At 43.7% G+C, this 21,619-nt stretch overlaps 1 protein-coding gene across 5 annotated transcripts in view; it reads right to left on the bottom strand.

The window, feature by feature from the left end:
- The window catches only part of RRP15 (ribosomal RNA processing 15 homolog), a 53,223-nt gene extending 32,039 nt beyond the window's left edge, over positions 1-21,184 (bottom strand). For 4 of the 5 annotated variants that reach the window (XR_014786927.1, XM_084828783.1, XM_084828780.1 and 1 more), the window contains exons 1-4: positions 21,095-21,184; positions 15,333-15,601; positions 9,876-9,973; positions 7,308-7,509 (exon numbers count right to left, since the gene is read on the bottom strand). Coding sequence is in view for 4 of the 5 variants with exons in the window: in XM_084828783.1 (XP_084684909.1) it covers positions 7,308-7,509; positions 9,876-9,973; positions 15,333-15,601; positions 21,095-21,167 (642 nt within the window). In the remaining variant the exon portion in view is untranslated. Of the gene's footprint in view, positions 1-5,211; positions 5,384-7,307; positions 7,510-9,875; positions 9,974-15,332; positions 15,602-21,094 lie in introns of those variants that run through there. The other variant, XM_084828781.1, reaches the window with a different exon arrangement.
- Positions 21,185-21,619: the final 435 nt, after the last annotated feature.

Consider the following 21,619-nt stretch of genomic DNA (forward strand, 5'->3'; position numbering starts at 1 on the left):
ACTTGGGGGAAAGTAAGGTAACAACCAGAGCTCCTGTTGCAAAATATTTCAACATAATGCATAGTGTTGGTTGTTAATTTAAGTTCATACATTACATTTGTACACACACAGAAAAGAGAGGCATTTTGGGATTAGATAATGAAGCAGTTGATTTATCACTACTGTAATTTAATATGGATCTCTTTCTGTTACAAGTTTCTACAATTTAGTCCTGCTTTCCAGGCTGCTAAACAAGTTCCAAATGTCACCATAGATCATGTATTGTAATAGCAGAGGGAGAGTCCCGTAAGCAGACTAGCAGCTACGGTACTCAAGGCAGACGTACAGAGATGCATGAGGCATTTACTTGAAAGTATGTCATCTCCACATTTGCAGAACAATCACCTAGAATCATAGAATAGTAGGGTTGGAAGGGGCCTACAAGGCCATCTGGAACTCTGCGGCTCATCCAGGCTCCCCAAAACAAAACTTTAAAAGCACAGGGGCACACACACAGGGGCACGCACACAGGGGCACGCACACAGGGGCACGCACAAAGTTCCCCCTCCCAAGTTGCTCCTTTACAATAGCCATGCTGGCAGAGAATTATGGGACCTGCAGTCCAACACACCTGGAGGGAGACAGACGGGAAAGGCTGCCTTACATAGACACATACCTAAGCTACACAGCGAGTGTGGTGTAGTGGCTAGAGTGCTGGACTGGGTGACTTTGGGCCAGTCACAGACTCTCAGCCCAACCCACCTCACAGGGTTGTTGTTGTGAGGATAAAATGGAGGAAGGAGGAGGATCATGTACGCTGCCTTGAGTTCCTTGGAGGAAAAAAGGCGGGATATAAATGCAATAAATAAATAAAATAAATACATCTGCCAAAGGAAAGAAGATAAGTGTGTACCAACATGCAAGTCTTTTTCAAATTGCAGAGGAATACTGCAGTGGAAAAGGGTGGAGGATTTGGGTTAGGGTTCTTCAGTTGAAGAAGGGGCAGAGCAGAAAGTGCATTTGGGCCAATGCTACCCTGTTCCTTGGCCCATGTATAGCCTGCCCCTACTCTTTCTCCTCTGCAAAGTGCCCTCTCCAAAGAAAAATCTACTGGCACCCATTCCATCTCTCTCCCAGAAGTTGGTATCTCAGTACTCTGTGTGTTCATGTTCACGTCCAGGGCAGGGCTGGTATTTCTGGCAAGGCAGGTTAGCCCTACACTGTTGGGATTAAAGATGTTATATTCATATAAGAGACAGTGGGTGTAAGAGAGAGTGTGAGTGTTATGCATTGACTGTACACTGGACAAGACATCTCAATACCTGAGCTGTATAATTGGGGGGTAAAGGTGAAATACGAATTATATCTCAGTTTACCTCTGTGAGAGGCCACACTCAGAATAACCATACTCGACATTCTCAGAACGCAAATGCTCAAATCCCCAATCGCTCATCACTACCCCACCTTAAATAGCATGAAATGAATTCAGCCTTCTCCTCCAAGCAGGCTTTCCAGATAAGGAAGATGGGATCAGGGAGAGACCACAAGATCCTATCCAGAAACAAGCATTATGTATTTTGGTGGAGTGAGGAGGGAGAATATTACAGAAGTCAGCAGGTTCAGCAAGGATTAAGAAATACTTTGATAAACCATTAATGATATGAAAGGCAAAGCCCTTGGATACCGTTCAAAAAAATGATTACTCCCATCTGAGCAAACAAAACCTACAGTAAGGGCTAGTTTTAAAGTAGTATGAAAAAGTATTTAAACAGCTGACCATAGAACCTCACTGTAGCTGTACAGGAAGGTGGGCGATGGGAAAAGCTATATAACTGGTGAATCTGAACAAGCAAGCCAAGGCTAGATCTACAGAGGACAAGAAGATGCCTTATACAGAACCAGACCACTGGTCCATCTAGCCCTGCATTGTCAACACTGCCTGGCAGCAGCTCTCCTGGGTTTCAGACAAGGTTCTTTCCTAGCACAACCTGGAGAGGCCGGGGACTAAACCAGAGACCTTCTGCATGCAAAGTATGTGCTCCACCACTGAGATGATATAGATGAACTATATTACTGCAGGCAGGGGAAGGGGGAACGGAGGTAAATATCGAACTCAGTCGATCCAATATCTCAGTCCAAAATTCTGGTTTTCTACCTGCATGAGGTATTTTATTTAGGGAAACACTGCATCTGCAGTGGTACAGTCCACTCCATCACCTCACGACTCTACCACCTCATCCTGTTGCATGTGCAGATCTGGCTTAGGTCCTAAACAGCTACCGAACTTTGAAAGCACTTAAAGAGTTAGCAGGTCAAGAGAACCCAAGTCACAACATAAGAAGATGTACCATGAGGCCTTCCTAGAAATGTTCACACATGGCATCCAATGCTACTCCCAAGCAAAGGCAGGGGCATTTGGATAAGCCCCACATTTGGGGGTTGGACTCGATGGCCTTATAGGCCCCTTCCAACCCTACTATTCTATGACCCTACTGCTTCAAAGCCTGAGTGTGCGAAGGTTTATATTATGGTGCATTCCATTCTCTAAGGATCGTATGTGCCAGTTTGGTGGAAAAAATTAGCTGAAGTCAATGAATGACCTTTTGGTGAAATGTTTTGTGGCAAACTGCAGGTATCAATATTCAGTGGTCACAAGGAAGGGAGTCATCAGTCCTTACCAGTGATGTGGGGTGGAAAATGTTCAGAAATTGAAAACTTTCCAGTACTTTATTTTTCTGTGGAAAATTTTCCATTTCTTAAGTAGCATCGTGTGGCCCTTAAAGCAGAGGGCCAGCCCACCCCAGCCATGAAATTCTATATAGGCTTCATAAATAAGCACATCTTAGGGCATCACTCTTGCTTATGCTCAAGAATATACTTCACATTTTCTCACTATGCTTCTGGGCTTGCCAGATCAGAAATAAAACACTGTAAGAATATGACTACAGCAGTTTGGAAACCTAACACCCATGTCTTCATGAGCATTCCCACACTGACCAAAGGCGCATGGTGGCGTACACTATGGGGTCAGCACAAAAATGCACAAACAATTTTGATATCAGATTTCCTGTTGGGTAGAAGTCCTGTTCCCCAGATCACTATGGCAGCCATTTTTCATTCTGTGGCCACAATCCAGCTTTATAACCTTCCCCATATTAACACGTTGGAGCCATAGCTCTACGCTGCAAAACAGTTATCCTGGGAGGTATTCATGAGAATTCTCTCTTGCAGGCTTCAACTCAAGAGTTGGATATATTTCAACTACACTGAGAGCCAGTGTGGTGTAGTGGTTAGAGTGCTGGACTGGGAGTCAGGAGATCTGGGTTCTAGTCCCTGCTCGGTCATAAAGCTCATTGGGTGACTCTAGGCAAGTCACTGACTCTCAGCCTAACCTACCTCACAAGGCTGTTGTGAGGATAAAATGGGGTAGAGGAGGATCATGCAAGCCAACTTGGGTTCCTGGCAAGAAGAAAAAAGGCAGGATATATTAGTTTTAAAAGTATTTACGGCAGCATTCATGGGAAAAGTAGTTAACCTAAACATTCCTTCCTTATGGGTTTAACACGCAGGTCCAGGAAGATCAGCACTAGCAGCCAGAACACCTGGAAGCCTGGGAAAAGAGGACTTATCATCCTGCTACTCCGGAGCACTTCCCATCTATTGCTGCCAGCTCATCTAGGGGAAAGGTGAGGGAGCCAACTGTGAACCATCCAGCCTGGTAAGAAAACCCCCGGCCCCCTCTGAACTGCATTTAAGCCAGGCTCCTGTGGAGTGCTGCAGGACTAGAACTAGTAGTGTGGATTAGCCTTATTTTTATTTATTTATTAGGCCTGGTCATGCTAATTTTGCTCTGCCCTATGTGTAGATTATTTCATCACAATATTGAGTTTATCCTATGAGTATTACATCATTGATTTTGTCTTATTTGAATTCAGTGTGTTTTGTAACTTTTGAAAAAACACAATTTGTTATGAGTTTTGCTTTGTTAATGTTTATTGTTAGTCTCTTTGGGCACATTTTACTATGGAAAAGAACATATGATTAAATTTAAACTACTTATTCAAATCTTTGTGTTCAGTGGCCAGTGGCCATGCTGGCTGGGAATTATGGGAGTTGCAGTCCAACACATCTGGAGGGCGCCAGGCTGCTCTCTCTGAAGTTGACCATTTTGATTCCCAAGTTAAATAAATTCCTTAAAAAGTTGTAAGGTGGGGGCTAAGAAAGAACTAAGCCAGTCTTGACAAAGAGCAGCACAGCAAAACCCCCCAAGGAGTTAGTTCACGTGAACAGTGGGTGGAGATTGAAAGTTCAAGAGTAGCAGCAAGTAAAAACTAGGAAAGAAAGGGTAGAGAATATCCATAAAGATCTAGATATTATAGAAAGGGCAAAGTTTTCCTGAAATGTGTATGATCTAAATTCCAGGATTTCATGCCCCCCTTCAGCTGTATAACATTATTCAACAGAGGCACAAAAGATATCAGATGTCAGGTTTGGAAAGCTGACAAAAGCTTCTGGCACTCAAAACCAATTCTCTAATATACGTGCAGGGGGACGGGGAGAAACCAAGACACCCCATGCCCCCAGCTCATTTTTATCATACACAAAGACTGCCTGGACTCTCCAACTCTATTTTTTACAACCCTACAGAAACAAGTTTAACCTGGATCGTAATTTACTGGCAGCAATTTCACTTATCAGCAGTTCTGCAGGTGGGATATACTGCTGGCCAAAATGCAGAGTCTCCACTTGGCAACTATGCATACTGACCAGGTAATATATACAATACACCTGCATATGCTATCAGCTTGTGCAATCTCCATTTAACCCACAATCAGAACACAAAGAGGATAGGTTTGCTCCCTCCTTATCCTGTAGTGTTCTAGGCTAAAGAGGGCCAAGGCCTCCTAGTCAACCAGAAACTCTCTTAAATTTAACACAAGGGATCAGATATGGTTCTCCTTGTTATATAGCCCTGCTATGCCACACCCTTGTTTTGTATCACCCCTCCTTTCTTCCATAGCGCCTCAAGGCCTACCATCCTAGGCAGCCTCAAGGTTTTCTAGGAGTGAGACTTCTGTTGGCAACCAAAGAACTAGCTCTGACCCCAGTGTTAGCTAAACAACTTCCCAATGTCAGATTGTGTGTGTGTATACACCAATAGATTATGGTTCTGAATGGCAGCATTAATAGAGAATTTCTATGACAACACCATTAGTATTCTAATTTTCCAGCCTTTGAAATCAAGCAAACTGGACAGATTTAAGAAGAAATGGAACACTTGGCAACTGTCTTGAGTTATTCTTATTACCCGATGAATTTTTAAAATACTTTAAACGTACATTTGCGTGAAATTCAGAGGGCTCTTCATGCCACGGAGTGTTTCGGCATGCTTCCCAAAAGCACACTAAACAAAGAACACATGACAAACTGTTGTCTCCCAACTGATTAAAGTATTTCTTGCTGGCACAGGAAAGCGCTTAGTTAACTCCAGTGGCTTGGGGCCAAGAGAAGTATTCCTCCCACTACCAAGCACAAAGTTCAAGCATGAACGCAAATATGCATTATAAACATGCAGCTTCTGAAATTCTAGATTCTCAAACCCTGGGTCCTGCTCCCTTAGAATCTGACCGATCCAACATCTTTGTCCTCATATGACTTTTTCAACACACATTTCTCTTAGAAGGAATATAGTGTCAGCCCTGCAACTAAGCTAGAACAGGTAATGAAAGGGGAAAAAGCTCCACAGGTCTTTTAATAAAAACAAAAACAAATGAAGCACTGAAGACACAGCCTTCTCCCAATTCAAATCAGCATTGCTAATTGTCTTTCTGGGGTCTGCCCCAAAATCATGGTATCCAGAATCCCATGACAGACAATGGTAAGTGCCAGGTGAAGTATAGCAAGGACAGAATTTCTGGGAGCTGAACACTCAGAATATAAACCGCCCTACTGGGTCAGACTGCCCACCAACCAAGTATCCATAATAAGAGATGAGTGGTAACACTCATGTCTAATGGTCACATGGGATGGACTCACAGGTAATACAGAACCATGGTGTGTCTACAATAAACCACAATTTAGCTACTGTCTGAATCTGAGCCTGCCCACAAACTATGGTTTGGAGACAAACCAGGAACTGAAACCATGATTTGAAGGTAGCTTGCGAACAACTACCTTTAGCACAATGTACTGTTATGTTCAAGCTCAATGACCAGTGGGGGGGAGGGAAGAACCACTGCTCAAGAGACTTGCTGCACCATGGATATGGGCATAAACTCACAAAGCTAGGTGCTGAGCAAATGGGAAAGAAATGCAGACAATCAGTTCTAAACCACAGTTTGCCTGTTGTATGTCTAGAAGATCGAACCATGGTGTGTGTTCTTGGTTAACACGATCCATGTTTCAATCTTCTAGACAACGCGTGCAGAGGGCGGGAGAATCAGCACCATAAAGAAATCCACTTGAAAACAGATAGCCAGACAGCAGGAATGGCAGCATCAAATTAGGACAAGCCTGTGATAGGATCAGCACCAACAGACTCTTTTCTTCCTCAACCAAGACTCAACAACTCCTATAACTTCGAACACAATATCCAAGTCCAGTTCAATGACTGCTTCCTAGAAAAGTTAAGTTGCCCAGAACTGAACACTCAACAGTTAAGGCAGGAAAGGGAAAGAAAGGAAAATCTGTCGGGGACTGTTAGGGTTATTCACTATATTCATCCCCTCCTTAAGATCCACAACAAAATACCCAAGACTCTGCTGAAAATGGGAACTGGATGAGGACTTTATTTACAGAAGTCAATAGTAAAGGCCATTTGATATATAACTTCCAAAACTCTGCTTGACATCAAAGCAGCAGCTGAAGGAAATCAAACTGTTCAGTTGTCTTGGACAGTTGCTTAAGCTGCTTGAAATTCATTGGTCAACACTACACTGCATCACGCTGGAAAAGACCTCCACCAATCAAGTGTGAACTGCACAAACACGGAAACAGACAGGATTTCTAACTCTCCCTCGATGGCTTAATGCCAGTTCAGATAAAATTTCTGCCCTTTTGTGCAAGTCAGATCATCCCTGGCATAATTTTGTGTAGAAAGACCATCACCTCAACTGCTACAGGTTGTCAACTTCACACATCAGATTTCTCCACACACAGGCTTGACCAAGGACAGTTGGGGCTGCTCATCTGGGTAGAAAAGCTGTTGTGTGAACCAGATCTAGTTCCGTAACCATTTGAGGTCAAGACAGCAAAACTGCAAGGAAGTGCAAACTGAATGGTCAGCTCTGCTTGTTGTAAGAAATACTACTCCAAGGAGCAGTGCCTACCTGGTTGCTTTTCAAGGACGTCCTGGCAGCATTTTGCTCAGCTTCTGTTCCTTCCATTCCCCTCAGTACATTGATAAAGTCTCTTTTTGAAACAGACGAGATCAATTTAGCACGTTTTCTATTGGAACTTCCTGCTTCTTTCACCTTCTCATCAACATTTTTTTGATGCTTCCGGACAGCGTTGAACAACTGAACAACTCCCCTGGAGATCAAAGAAGTAGTTAGGCACCCATGTATCATTACCGAAACAATGCTAGCAACAGGTTTGGCAGGACTGGATGCTCATTGCACTGTGGCACCTCAGCCACAGTGCTCCAGACACACAAGGAGATAATAGAGCCTGAACCCAGCTGCACTAACAAACCATGGTTTATTAACCATGAACAACCCACAGTTCACAGCCCAACAAGAAACCATGGGTTTGCTTCATGAGTTGTTCATGGTTAACCATGGTTTGTTAGCATGGCTGGGTTCAGACAACACAATAACCCACATTTCAACAAGCCATGGTTCAATGACAACCCACGCTTACCCCATGCTCAAATCCCTGAGTGTGGGTTATTGTGTTGTCTGAACCCAGTCAGTGACTATATAGTCCTATGGAAAAGCACCTATTTGGAGAAAAGACTTAGTAAGTTATTGGTCCCATATTTTCGTAAGCAAGGTCCTCTGTAAATGGTAGTCAGTTACTGAAGGTGGTGCAGGCAGCTCCTTCCTATTCCTACAGGGCCCCAAGCAAAGTGTTTACTATTAACTGCGTTTTCTAGTCTTTAGTCAAGATGCACGTTGCATCTTCCTCCAAGAAGAAACAAGCCTGCTTTCACACTCATATGCTTTGGCTCTGGGAATCAAGTCAGTGCAAAACTACTTCTGTTGGCATAGGGTACACGCATCACAGGGTATTTGCATAAATGGGTGTCTATGCTAGTGGCTTGTTCAGTGTGTTTAACTTTTCCCATGTTCCCAAAGTACTCTTATCCTTGCCAAGTATCATAACACAAAAAAATAGGAGAAGGTATAGTAAAAACTCAGAAGGAAGGAATTCAATAGATATACACAAGTAATAAACTAACGTGCACATAAGCCACTTGATGCTGTCTGAAGGATTCCTTAGTCCATCATCCTTCAGACTGGCCCTTTTAATTGTGTTCATTGCAATACAGCAGAGGTAGGCAACCTGGTGCCGTCCAGATGGTTTGGATTAAAATTACCATCAGGCCCAGCACTGTGTCCAGTTCTGGGCACCACATTTTAAGAAGGATGCAGACAAGCTGGAGAGGGTTCAGAGGAGGGCAACAAAGTTGATCAGGGGGCTGGAAACAAAGCCCTATGAAGAGAGACTGAAAGAACTGGGCGTGTTTAGCCTTGAGAAGAGAAGACTGAGGGGAGAGATGACAGCGCTCTTCAAGTACTTGAAAGGCTGTCACAGAGAGGAAGGCCAGGATCTCTTCTTGATCATCCCAGAGTGCAGGACACGGAAGAATGGGCTCAAGTTCCAGGAAGCCAGATTCTGGTGGAACATCAGGAAAAACTTCCTGACTGTTAGAGCAATATGACAATGGAACCAATTCCCTAGGGAGGGAGTGGGCTCTCCCACACTGGAGGCATTCAAGATGAGGCTGGACAGCCATCTGTTGGGGAGGTTCTGACTTGGATTCCTGCATTGAGCAGGGGGGTGGACTCAATGATCTTGTAGGCCCTTCCAACCCTACTATTCTATGATTCTATGAACTGCAGTCCAAAACATCTGGCGGGCTCAGAGTTGCCACGCCTGTAATACAGGCTTCGTTACTAAGAATACTTCGATGCACAGCCATATGGGAAAACATGGCAGGTAGCCATAGCCATTTCTATCACTGCAGCTGCCCCCTCTGCTGCAATCACAGAAGCTGCTGTGCCTTGTCCCACAGGAAGGTTTTCTAGAGCATCATGTCCCCAAGTACATAATCACATGGAGAAAACAAGTACCACTTGTCTGTGCGAACCAGCCCTTACATGGCCCACTACAGTGGAAAATTGTGGTACTCGGTCATGGTACACACCAGAGAAGTTTGCCAGTGACTTTGCACACCCACCTAAGCAAAGTTCAGAGGGAAGCTTTTAAATCAGGCCCTGAGGAGGTAAGGACATCAAAATAAGCCCACTGATATGATCAAGAGAACACATTGGTTCTGTGCTAGAGCCATGTGGTACTGCACGAGGTTAATGCAAGACAGTAATCTGACCGCAAGAACAGCAAGTTTTGGTGAATGCACTTTAGAGAAATACAAAGAGCGGGAGAAGTGATTGATCTGTATATTTTTTTGTAAGTATGGAATTAACAAAATGATGAGCTAAGGCCCAGAACTCCTGCTGGGTGAACACTTAACACGTTATAGTCTTGTCCACGTTTTATGCTTTCATAAGATTTCTGAAATCTTTTGTTGAACTTGATACTGTAGGAGACAGAACCAAGTATAAATCATTTGACTCCCACGAGTCACTTCTTAAGGATCCGATTTGATTAGAAGCAGATTACTCAGGCATGCCTTTAGATCTGTTTTCAAAAGCCCAAACACACAGTCTTACCTCGTGGCAATTCTCTGAAGGTTTCTCTCCATTTCTCTGTCTTTGGCAACATCTGGCTTCACTCTGCACATCATTTCCCACTCCCGCTTTTTATCAAGCTGCATCATAAATATTGTTACGTGAAAGAGCATTAGGCATTTTAAAAATGCAGCATACTCCTATAGAATATTTCTTAAGTAAGCAAAGTTTATAAATCATGTAGGACAGTGTTAGGCAAGGACGGGGAGAATAAACCTAGCCTTAACAATGTAGGGGCAGGCAACATGTTCCCAGGTCAATGGGGTGAATTTTCACATAATGGGTACACCACTGAATCTTTCCAATCGCATTAGCACCAACAAATTTTCAAGAAGGTTTCCTAAACATGGACACAAAGGACTCAAAAAAGGGTTCTCCTGCCAGGCAGAGAAAACAATTGCTTCTTAACTTGACAGTTTTACATGGAATTTGGGTATTCAGCCAGGCAAGCAAGTATTTGTTCTGAGCAAAAACTGAGGTTCTCATCACATGTCCAAACTGCCACCCTCCACATGTTTTGGACTACAACCCCCATCATCCCTGACCACTGGCCATGCTAGATGAAGCTGATGAGAGTTAGAGTCCAAAATGTCTGGAAGGTGCCAGGTTGGGCAAGGCTGTTGTAGGCACTGCCAATCATTCTGCTTTGGAAAGGGCACATTTCCCTCAAGTGCTGGTGATACAGCAACTGTATTCCCAGTGATGTAATCTAGGATTGACAACTGGCTGCTTTAGTTCAGTTCTTGCATCTAATTTGCAAAGCACCAAAAGGAGACCATAAAAAGAGTCATGCTGGATCAGACCAAGGGCCCATCCAGTCCAGCATTCCGTTCACAGTGGCCAACCAGCTGTCAGCCAGGGACCCACAAGCAGAGCATGAGTGCAACAGCACCCTCCTGCCCATGTTCCCCAACAACCGGTGTACGTAGGCTCACTGCCTCTGGTACTGGAGGGAGCACATAGCCATCAGGATTAGTAGCCATTGATAGCCTTCACCTCCAGGAATTTGTCTAACCCCCTTTTAAAACCATCCAAGTTGGTGGCCATCACTACATCTTGTGGTACTTGCTGCGAATTCTGGAAGGTGTCACTGATTGGTTACTTGGAATAGCTCTCTTTAAATCACAAGGAGGTAAGACAAATGCAAAAAGAATATGGAGTACCTTGTTAGTGTCTTCCTTGCATTTGTGGAGGAAGAATCCTTTGGAGAAGGCTGATGACTGACAATATTGCAGTCAATGACAGAAGGATATCCTTTACTGGAGAAGGTGCTCTTTACATTTAATGTAAGTTTTATTGTTTTAATTTTGCAGGCCAGACTGTAGGGTTTTTTTTCTTGATGTGTTTAATATGGCAGGAATCCCAGTTTAAGTAGTGGTGACCTGGTGCCCTCCAGATATTTTGGACCACAACTCCCATAATCCTAAAGTATTGCCTGTGCTAGCTGGGGATGATGGGAGTTGTGGCCCAACCCATCTGGAGGGCGCCAGGGTGCCTATCCCTGATATACTGTACAAATCCATGACAATCTTATTTTGCTTTATAATGGTGAACATCAAGGAAATGGATGCAAGAATTTTTGATCGTCACTGTAAACTTCCTTTGCCACTGGAACAAACTTCAAAAGTGGCATCAGTGTATCATTATTGGATGAATAGTTTGTGGGTAGGCTCTTCAAGGATGACTTGAAAAATTTTCCACATAAATTCCACAGAGTACAGCCAACTAGATTCTACACTGAAACCTTCTATTCTGAAGACAAGCCTCCCTATGGACACTGAATGTTTTGGAAGTAACTGAGCAACCACAGTATTCCGATAATACATGCTACTATTGGAACAAGACATTCAAATGTACATTGCTCAAATAATTTAAGAGAAACTATGAACTATCTTTGAGACTGGAAATAGTTCTAACAGAACAGCCCACCCTAAGACACAAGGTGGAACAGAACATCTGGATATGCCAACACTCATGGCCTTAATCTGGAGAATCCATATTTTAGCTATGCATAGCTATTTTTAAGACCTTCCTTGTACTCTTAGGAGGTGTTATAGAAATGTTAACTCCTGAGAATTTTATCCATCCTTGGCATTCTTGCAACGATTGCCTTGACTTCCAGTGCTTGTTTTGAAATCTAGCTACATTACTGACAAAAGGTAGGAGCTGAAACATTTAACTAAATCCTTTAAAAACTAATCTTTTTGTTGTCAATATCCTCTAAGCCCAAAGTTTCTGTGATTGAGCTCAGGATGTAGTCAACTGAATGCAGTTAAGTTTTCCATATATAAAAAGGTTAGCAAAATGCTAGCACGTTCACCAGCTTGCTAAAAGAAGTCTTATACATTATACATAACTGCCCAGTTCACATGCAACAACAACAAGCTTGCTAGCATGCTAGTCGCTGCTGCTTGATTGCTCCCACTTGGCTCTTCCTATCAGGTCCCAACTCTGGCTTTTTGGGAAGAGACAAGCCAGAGTTCCAGGTTTGGACATCATACTAAATAAGCCAAGGACGGAGAGTTCCTGGGTTGTTTAGCCACTCCTACTGGCAGGAGGGGTGATTGAGCCATGTGAACTAGTTGGCACATTCATGACAACCCAGGGTTAAAAAAAACTCTGTGGTGCCATTGTATGCCAACGTAAACCTATTCCCCCCCTCCCCAATTACGTATAGTTAAAATTGGAGTTTAAGCCTAACAAGGGGGAGCAGCTGTCTTCTGTATCAAGGTGTAGATTACTTGGCCATAATTCTAAAGCAGATGTGCAGAGAAGTGTTCATTTGTGAGAGTGAGCTGTTATGTCATTTGGAATAGTGGATACTTTTCCCAGGTGGCATGGCTTGTTTGAGGGGGCAGCAACCCTCAAATATCCCATGGGCTGTTGCTGGCTTATTTGAGGGTTGCTGCCCCACCCCCAAACCATGCCACCCAGGTTTGGACTACAGGGAAAGCCACGCCAATGAAGGTAATTAGGGAAATCCAGCCAACATGTGACAGGGGAAATAAGCCACCATAGCTTATTTCCCTCTCTACCATTATGCAAACCAGCCCATTGTCTGGGTCCACATAACATGACACACTCAAAGCTGAGTATGTGTTGACTGTGAGTTGTCATTGAACCATGGGTTGTTGTTGAAACATGGGTTGTTCTGTTGTGTGAATCCAGCTGTGCTAACAAACCATGCGTTGTTAACCACAAACAACCCACAGTTCACAAATCAATAACAAACCATGGGTTCTTTCCATGGGTTGTTGTGTTGTGTGAACCCAGCCAATGTTTAGTGGGGGAAGCTTTGGTGTGTAAAGAATATTGATTTTGACAATAAAACCAAACCCAATCACATTTTCTGTCCCTATCAACAGCCATAATATATACGTACTGGCTTTAGCAAAACAGATTTCACCTGCTTTAGCAAAACAGATTTTCAGGTTGCTTAAAACAATTGAATAGTAAGTTAACGTTATTTGAACCCTCTTAAACACTAAGTCTGCATTACCTACAGCCTCTTTTTATGAAGTTTGAAAACTCTCATCTTTATAATCCCAGACACAGTGCTATGAATTCACGTGTTTACGGCCATGCTCTGGCCTCTGATCAAACAACTAACCCTATTTTAGTTTTCCATCGGCATGGAATCAATAAAAGGCAGGCTGTTTTAAGTTTTTCTCATAGTGAACAAATCAGTTTATAGACCAACAGCAAATCACCAATTTGTGGTATCCCACATATTTATCTGAAAACCAGATTTAGAGAGCCAACAGTCATTGACTATATTCTATATTACAACCTTACATTTTCAGTTCTCATTCTGAATATATTGGGAGTAACCAAGCATAACCTGGTAACACACACTGCTATTAAAATAAGATACTTAAATACAGAGATGATATCACAATTTAATGGAGTATAAGTGGCAAAACTAAAGTATGCTAGCTTATTTGGGTGGTGGATCACGCCATCTCAGTTAGTTCAGTATATAGTATCATTATGCAGTCATTAAAAGATGTGCAGTATTGGACATTATACTTTTAGCCACCCAATCCCAGGGGCTCCATGCATTACGGTATCGTTAACAAGATTAAAAAGCATAAGGGTCCTCAGAGAGATAGGTATTTAAGTTACCAGATATATCTCCAGTAATCTTGGGCCGCAAACCTTGTAAGTGCCATGAAAAGCATTGCTTCACGAAGCTTTACACTTATTAACACAGGGACGGTAAGTGTAAGGTCACCTGGGGTTCCACGATATAGCCTGAGGCATTCCTACCATGGCCAGGCCTAGGAAATCAATGTCCTTGATAGGATATAACCCTAAATCACCAAGAACTGCTACTCTGTACCACAGTGACAACTACTGGTGAGCTTTTGAATCCTAATTTGAGATCTGACATATGGGGGAGGGAGGAAGAGAATGTTCTTTCCTGGAGTCTTCAGAAAACAGAAAGGCAAAGTTGAGCATGCTTAATACCTTGTAGCTGTCATTCTACACTTGTTTAAGAACAAATAAGCTGCCTGAACCAGTTCTAGTTCCTTGTTATCCCACTTTTAATATCTGAAGTGGAACAGACAGTCCTGATAAATTCAAAGGGAACCAATACTTTTTAGTTAATTATAGGCATGACAATGGAGCAGCTACTTGGTGGCAGGTTTGCTCCTCCAATGGGTTTGGCAAGCCTGCACAGACATAACTTTTGCTTCCAACAGGGTTGCTAGTTTTACCCTTGGACAAATAAGGGATCCCTAGCATGGTATACCATTACTCTTTCACCCAGTGCAGGCTTAACAGGAATCCGAAGGGGTCTTTCAAACTGACTTTTAAGTAACCAGTGTCCCAAAGGGTCAGAATTCAGGCGATGGAGGGAGCAATCCTGTCGGGATAGGAGGCCACCTCCAAACTTGGGGGCGACCACCTATCCAATGCAAGCTGCGCAGAGATCCCCTCCACGCTCCAGCCACCCTGCATTCACAGCTAGACTGCCAATCTCGGCTGTCTAGCCACGGAACCTCAGAGTGGGGTGGGGGGGAAGCCAGACCATGCACAGAAAGCATCGTACCTGCATTTCCACACTCCCTGCCCCTGGGAACACCCCCTGTTACCCCGCTCCGCGCTGCTCTTGAGAGCATGGAACCCAGGGACTGTCCGTGCTGCCTATGAGGTGGCAGAAGAGGGGACGGGGAGGCGGTTTTCCGAGAACCAACCTTGGAGCACAGGTGCCTAGGTCGGTTCCTAGAAACAAACCAGTCCTATGGCCATCTAGCTGCTATATAGCAGCCGTAAGACTGCACTCTTAAAGTAAGCGTAGAATAGATACTAAAGATGAAGACTCTCCTCAATGAGAGGTAACTGATGCCTTCGGGGAACCTCAGACCCCACCCCCTCTAATATTGATAGTGTTTGGTGAATACTTCAGTTGTAATAGTACATCTGCTTCCTTACCTGCCTCCTCCTCTCCAGCCTCTCTTGTTTTTCCTTCTCTTGTTCTGCACCCCGCTCCTTGTTTTTAACCAATATGCTGGACTTACTCTTGGGAACCTTTTTATTAAGCACTCTGGCCATGGCATCAGCCCAACCAGCATTGCCTGTCTCTTTGGACTCTGCTGTATCTTGGACATCGGTGTCCAGGGTCTTCGGCTCATCCTCACCATCCAGCTCTTCGCCACCAGATGAGAAGCTGTCCTCTGGTACATCCGAGCTCCATCCAGAGCCTAAGAGAAAGAGAAGCATGTCTAACCCCTTGCTACTGGTACCATACCCATAACCAAGGAAAGCTTTTCCCAACTTCAAAGAAAGTTACTGGAATTTAAAGACCGGGCATCATCTCCTGCTTTAACTAATGTCCCCACCACCCTGGGGCCCCACCAAGATCATGTGCAGCAAGGCATCATTTCAAGGAAACTATAAGGATATATAATTCTCTTCAGAACTATGAATTTAGAAGTCATGATGACAATAAGAACAAAGTTCTGTAGTTTATTATTGAATTAATAATGTTTGGGGTTAAAACAGCAGGTTTTTCTTTTAAAAAGATTAAAATTGCAACACTGACATCTAGTGTTGAAATCTCCAAACCAAGCTGGGCTGCAATGAGCAGCATGTGATATGTTCCAATTCCGTGCATGCATGCCAATTGCACAATTGATCTGAACCGGTAAAAGGCCACCTCTGATTCTCACTCTGAATAGTAACTTCACTACACAGAGAAGATAATCAAAGGCCTCACTCTGTTGCAGTTGTCCATCCCTTCTATTTAGATACTTCTTATGGAAATAAAACTAAGGCTATTACATAATACATGGGATCCAGCTGTGAGTATTTACATGTTAATGATAGATAAGGACAAAATCATCACCCTGTTGAAGAAGAGGAGGGAAGGAGAAAAATACACATTTTCAAATTACTCTACCAACCCAATATGGGAAGCCACAGGGATAAGTGGGATGGGAAGGCAGCCACTACACCTCTCATTTTTCCATAGGACCAGTTCAGATGGTAATTACATTAATACAACCCAGCACTAGACATCCTTACTATAACTACTACACTTAGCATTTATACAAATACAAACATTATTTCAGTAATCATAGCCGTAACAGTTTTAATTCGTTCTAGTCCTCATACAAACCCCGCCCCACAAAAACAAAAATGATGGTGTTAGTAGTAGCATATTCTAAACATTAGTAGACATAATATGAAAAGTCCTTCTTTCAGCTTCTCTCTCTGCTATGCAGGTCCAATGAGTCTGGGCATATCTTAAAGAGAAATTGCAAGAGCCAGTTGCTTGCTAAATAATTACAACATTCAGCATCTTGTTTGCATGGGGTAGAGCAGTGATGTAGTGGAGCCAGGGCTCACAGGGATGCAGCGCTTATTTATTAGCATAGAAACTGAAGTCATCCGCTGCCACCTCCCACCCCCCTGCAAGATTTCCCTGTTTCCTCTGAGCTTAGCTGCAATCCTCACAGTAGCTGGGTGGAAACAATATACTGTTCTGTTTTTTTTTTGGGGGGGGGGGTGGCCTGGTCTTGAATGGGCAATCACAATCCATTAACTTTGCAGAAGACCTGCTCCTCGTTGAGATGAAAACTTTTTGAACTGGCTTGTTGGTATGGATCAACACAGCAGCTTGAATGTTTGGACTCTCCTTGGGGACATGGCTATGGTGACTGCCATGATGAGCATGTGCACATCAAAATTTACCATTACCCACTGGAGTAGAGAGACATATATAGTTCTTCTACAAAGCACACTCCTAACTGATTACACAGTGCTCTACTTCCTACCCCAATGCACGTTTCTACAAAGCACTGGTGCCCAGCTTGAGGCAAGCTAATTCTGTCTGGGCATATGTATGTGTGTGTCCAGACAGACATTTCATATCTTTCCTGAAAAAATATATATTTCCTGAACAATGGTGCAAGTCTGACTGCTAAGCCATAATTTACACCCAAATACAGTATAATTTACTCATAATTTACAAACAGGCTTTGCATCTCTTTGGGCTCCTTCACACTGAGCTTTTATCCTGCTGCACTAAATGCCCTTTGTTCTGTTTTTAAATAGATTGCAGATAAAGGTGAAAAGGTGTCTCCAACCAGTCGTTTCCGACTCTAGGGTGTGGCGCTCATCTCCATTTCTAAGCCGAAGAGCCAGCGCTGTCCAAAGACACTTCCATGGTCATGTAGCCGGCATGACTGAACACCAAGGTGCACGGAACGCTGTTACCTTTCCCGCCGAAGTGGTACCTATTTATCTACTTGCAATTTCTTGCTTTCGAACTGCTAGGTTGGCAGGAGCTGGGACTGAAGAAGGGAGCTCACTCCGTCACGCGACACTCGGGTCTCGAACTGCTGTCCTGCCGACCTTCCAGTCTGCAGTTCAGTGTCTTAACCACTAAGCCACCGCGGCCCCTTAATGAGCTATCAAATTCCCCCTTGTGGGAGCAAGATCAATGAAAGATAATGGAAGACTCAGATACAGGGAGCAAGAGGGGGAAGGGGAAAAGGAAGCACGTGAAAAAGTGAGTCATTGTGATCCTGCATTTAAAACGGAAGCAGAAAGCCCCATTTTAAATGCAGGATTTTAGACTGGTGTACAGATGCCCCCAGACTCACTCTATATATTTTGCATGCTTTCCTTTTTACCCATAGAGGGAATGTCTTTAAAATATTCCATATACGGTCTTTCTTATGACGAGCATCCTTGGCAGTTTGAAGTTAACAGCACAATCCTATACATGTCTCCTCAGGAATTTCCATTGAGTTTAATGGGGCATACAACAAACCTATCCAGCCTGTCTTTGCACATGCAACTTTACTCAGAAAGACATAAAGCCCAGAACTTTCAAGAATCAAGAGCTGATAGTTAGGCTGGAGAGAGCCATTTCCATGAGATGAAAAACTGAAATGAAAAACAGCCATTTCATTTTTATGAGACTGTAAGTGTAGGTTTAGCATGTTTACAATGAGGTTTAATTATAACTATGCTATTTTTTTAACTTTGAGAGAAATTTAGTACTTTATTTATGACATTAAAAATAAACAAATGATTTAAATGAAAATACTGTTAATTTTTTAATCCAATTAAAAAAATTAAAAATCATCCATTTTTATCCACCCTGGTATAAATATACGTACATAACTGAAATACATATTCTTCCTGTTTAACCCTGCCTCCATTTCCCTCTCATTCCTCTGCTATCTCCCCGTATCAAACTTTAGGTTGTAAGGTCCTCAGGGCAGGGAATGGTCTTCTTGTACTTTGGAGAGTACTGTTCACATTGATGGAACTATATAGTGTGGGAGATAAAAATACCCATCCAAAAAAACATACTGGCATGGAGATGCACAATATGGAGCAGCAATTTCAGTCTGTCAAATGACTGCCTTTCTCTAAGCCTTTAAGGTCACAACATAAGCAAGGCAAGGGCATTTTCTGATCAATTTCTAGTTGACATATACACGATTTTGAGTTACATAGCACTCTTCATGAGGTGCCTCATGTATTCTGTATGTTCTATTTTCAGAGAACAAAAGCAGCAATTGTCCATACCAGCCTGAAAGTCATGACCCTTTCTTATCAGTCAGAGCATTAGGGAGAACAGTGCATGCCTTAATGCCACACAAACTACTGCCCAACAGTGGACATGAAAAAATGAAGTATAGCATCTGGTTCCATTTCTCCCACCCATCTCATTGGGGCACAGAATCCTCCTTGAAAAGATTACAGTCACCCTTGAAAACTTTCACCCCTCCTTCAGGCCAGGACCAGCAGACTAACAACTAGCAAACCACTAGATCCAAAGATTCACCACTAACCTGTCTTTGACATTATGGGAAAACAGGCATTTTGCCCATTCAGAAGTATAAAATGAATAGCATGCTAGAGAAAGAGCATCAGATGATTCTGCATTATGCACCCACATGCATCTACAAAGATTGGTAAGTTTCATCCCTGCATTTGAGCACCACCAACATATTTATATGAGCAATAAAACCTATTTCCTCACCAGCTTCAGTTCAGTGCTAGCAAATACAAGCAGTTCTTGGCTCAGTTAATACATTTACAACAGGATGCTGAGAATTTCCTAGCAAATTAGGAACATCGCAAGAAACCATACAAAATGAACTCATGGTTTCCCCCCTTAATTCCAGATCACAATATATGCTTTCAAGTTCTCTCTCCCAATTATCCTAGGTTCAGAGACTTTTTATATCACCATTGGACAGACTGGAATTTGGCAAGTATCTGGAGTTCAAGTGATATTGTGTAAGTAGATACCAGTCTCAGCTATAAAATAATGACGTACCTTTTACAGAAAGAGCTTTCTAGAACACAGCTATATGTAGGTTCAGCTATATGTAGGTTATCTGTCATCTCTAACAAAACTCAGTGGCAGGTCTGACAGCACAATCCTATATCATCACATGAGACATTGTGCAATTTACAGTGGACATCATAGTTCATATCAGAAATTTGTAAACTGCAAAACAATTCTGAACTAGCTATTAAGCTCTTAGCATGGGCTAAACCTCCTTGATGCAAGCCACTAAGGCAGTTATTGGCCCAAGCCAGTATCACAGGAAACAATCCTGTTTGCAACCAGCCTAAATTTGACAGCCAATACGGAACTACTGAAAAATTTGTCAGACTGAAAAAAAAATTTGTCAGACTGAAAAAAAAAGTGCAACCCAAAGTCATACAACATAATTAAAAATTCTTGATCCAACAAAAAGCTCAACTAATTTGAAGGACTGAAATAAGAGGGATGCTTCCACAAAGCAGGGAAAATATTTAGGCATCTGATCTTCCACAAAGATCCAGGAGGATTAGGGAGAGCGACAACAATCAAGACAATCTGCTGGAAAGCAAATAGCTTTAGGCACAGGTTTATTTACCCACATAAAACACGACACCTAAAAGGGGAAGGAACTGAAAGATGCGGACAGTGCAAACGGAACTCAGCCACAGAAACAGAAATGACCAAGGAATAAGAGGTCACAGAGGGGGGGTGAAACTGTTAAAACAGAAACTCATATGAACATAAGAAGAGCCCTGCTGGATCAGACCAAGAGTCCATCTAGTCCAGCATTCTGTTCACACAGTGGCCAACCAGCTGTCGACTGGGAACCCACAAGCAGGACATGAGTGCAACAGCATGCTCACACCCATGCTCTCCAGCAACTGGTGCACATAGGCATAATGCCTCTGATACTGGAGGTAGCACATAGCCATCAGGACTAGTAGCCATTGATAGCCTTCTCCTCCAGGAATTTCTCTAACCCTCTTTTAAATCCATCCAAACTGGTGGCCACCACCACGTCTTGTGGAAGCGAATTCTACACGCATGGTGTGAGGAAGTACTCCCTTTTATCTGTCCTGAACCTCCCACCAATCAGCTTCATGGGATGACCCCGGGTTCCAGTATTATGAAAGAGGGAGAAAAATGCCTCCCTGCCCACTTTCTCTACAGCATACATAAATTTTGCACACCTCCATCATGCCTCCCCTGACTCGCCTTCTGTCCAGGCTCAAGCCCGTGCCGCCTCCCCCCCCCCCCCCGCCCTTCAGAAGCCCAGAGCAGGGAATTTCTGCGTCGCTACCTACTTGGGCGCTTCAGTTACTCTCCCCTCTAGCAGCTTCCCTACAATCCGCCAACCCGGGTCCCCCTCCGAGCGCGGACAAGCCCCTCAGGCCGTTACCACCGTCGCTTTCCTCCACTTCAGAGCCGGCGGCTTCTGTCTCCCCACGTGAGGCCACCATGGCAGCCGCCATCTTGCCCAGGATGTGTCTTCGTCCTTCAGGCGTCGTCCGGCGGACCCGCGTAGCCGCCACGAACGTTCCGGGGAGCAGTAATCGCCTCGAGTCGAGCGGGCGGGGAAGAGCAAGAGCGCTCGCGTCATTGACCTCCACGTGCTCTAGGAGGGACGCGAAGAGAACACACACACACACACCAAACATAGTACGACTACACCTCCGGTTCCCCATGGGACATGCCGGGCAGGCTAACCGGAACGAAGGTAGACGGAGACATAGGAATACTTTCTTATGGCGGCTGAGGACGCAGACAGGGTTGCCACAAAGACACAACCCTGTCTGCGTCCTCAGACAGAGCGGCTTCCCCAGTCTGCGTTCGGCTCTCCAGCCCCGCATATGGCGGCGTTGAGATGGAAACCGGAAGTGAAGGCTGTACGCAGCGCTTCTCGCTTTTTCCCTCTCTCTATGGG

Source organism: Heloderma suspectum, chromosome 1 (genome assembly GCF_057233095.1).
Source record: "Heloderma suspectum isolate Gila_16-S chromosome 1, 16-S_ref, whole genome shotgun sequence".
Lineage (NCBI taxonomy): Eukaryota > Metazoa > Chordata > Lepidosauria > Squamata > Helodermatidae > Heloderma > Heloderma suspectum.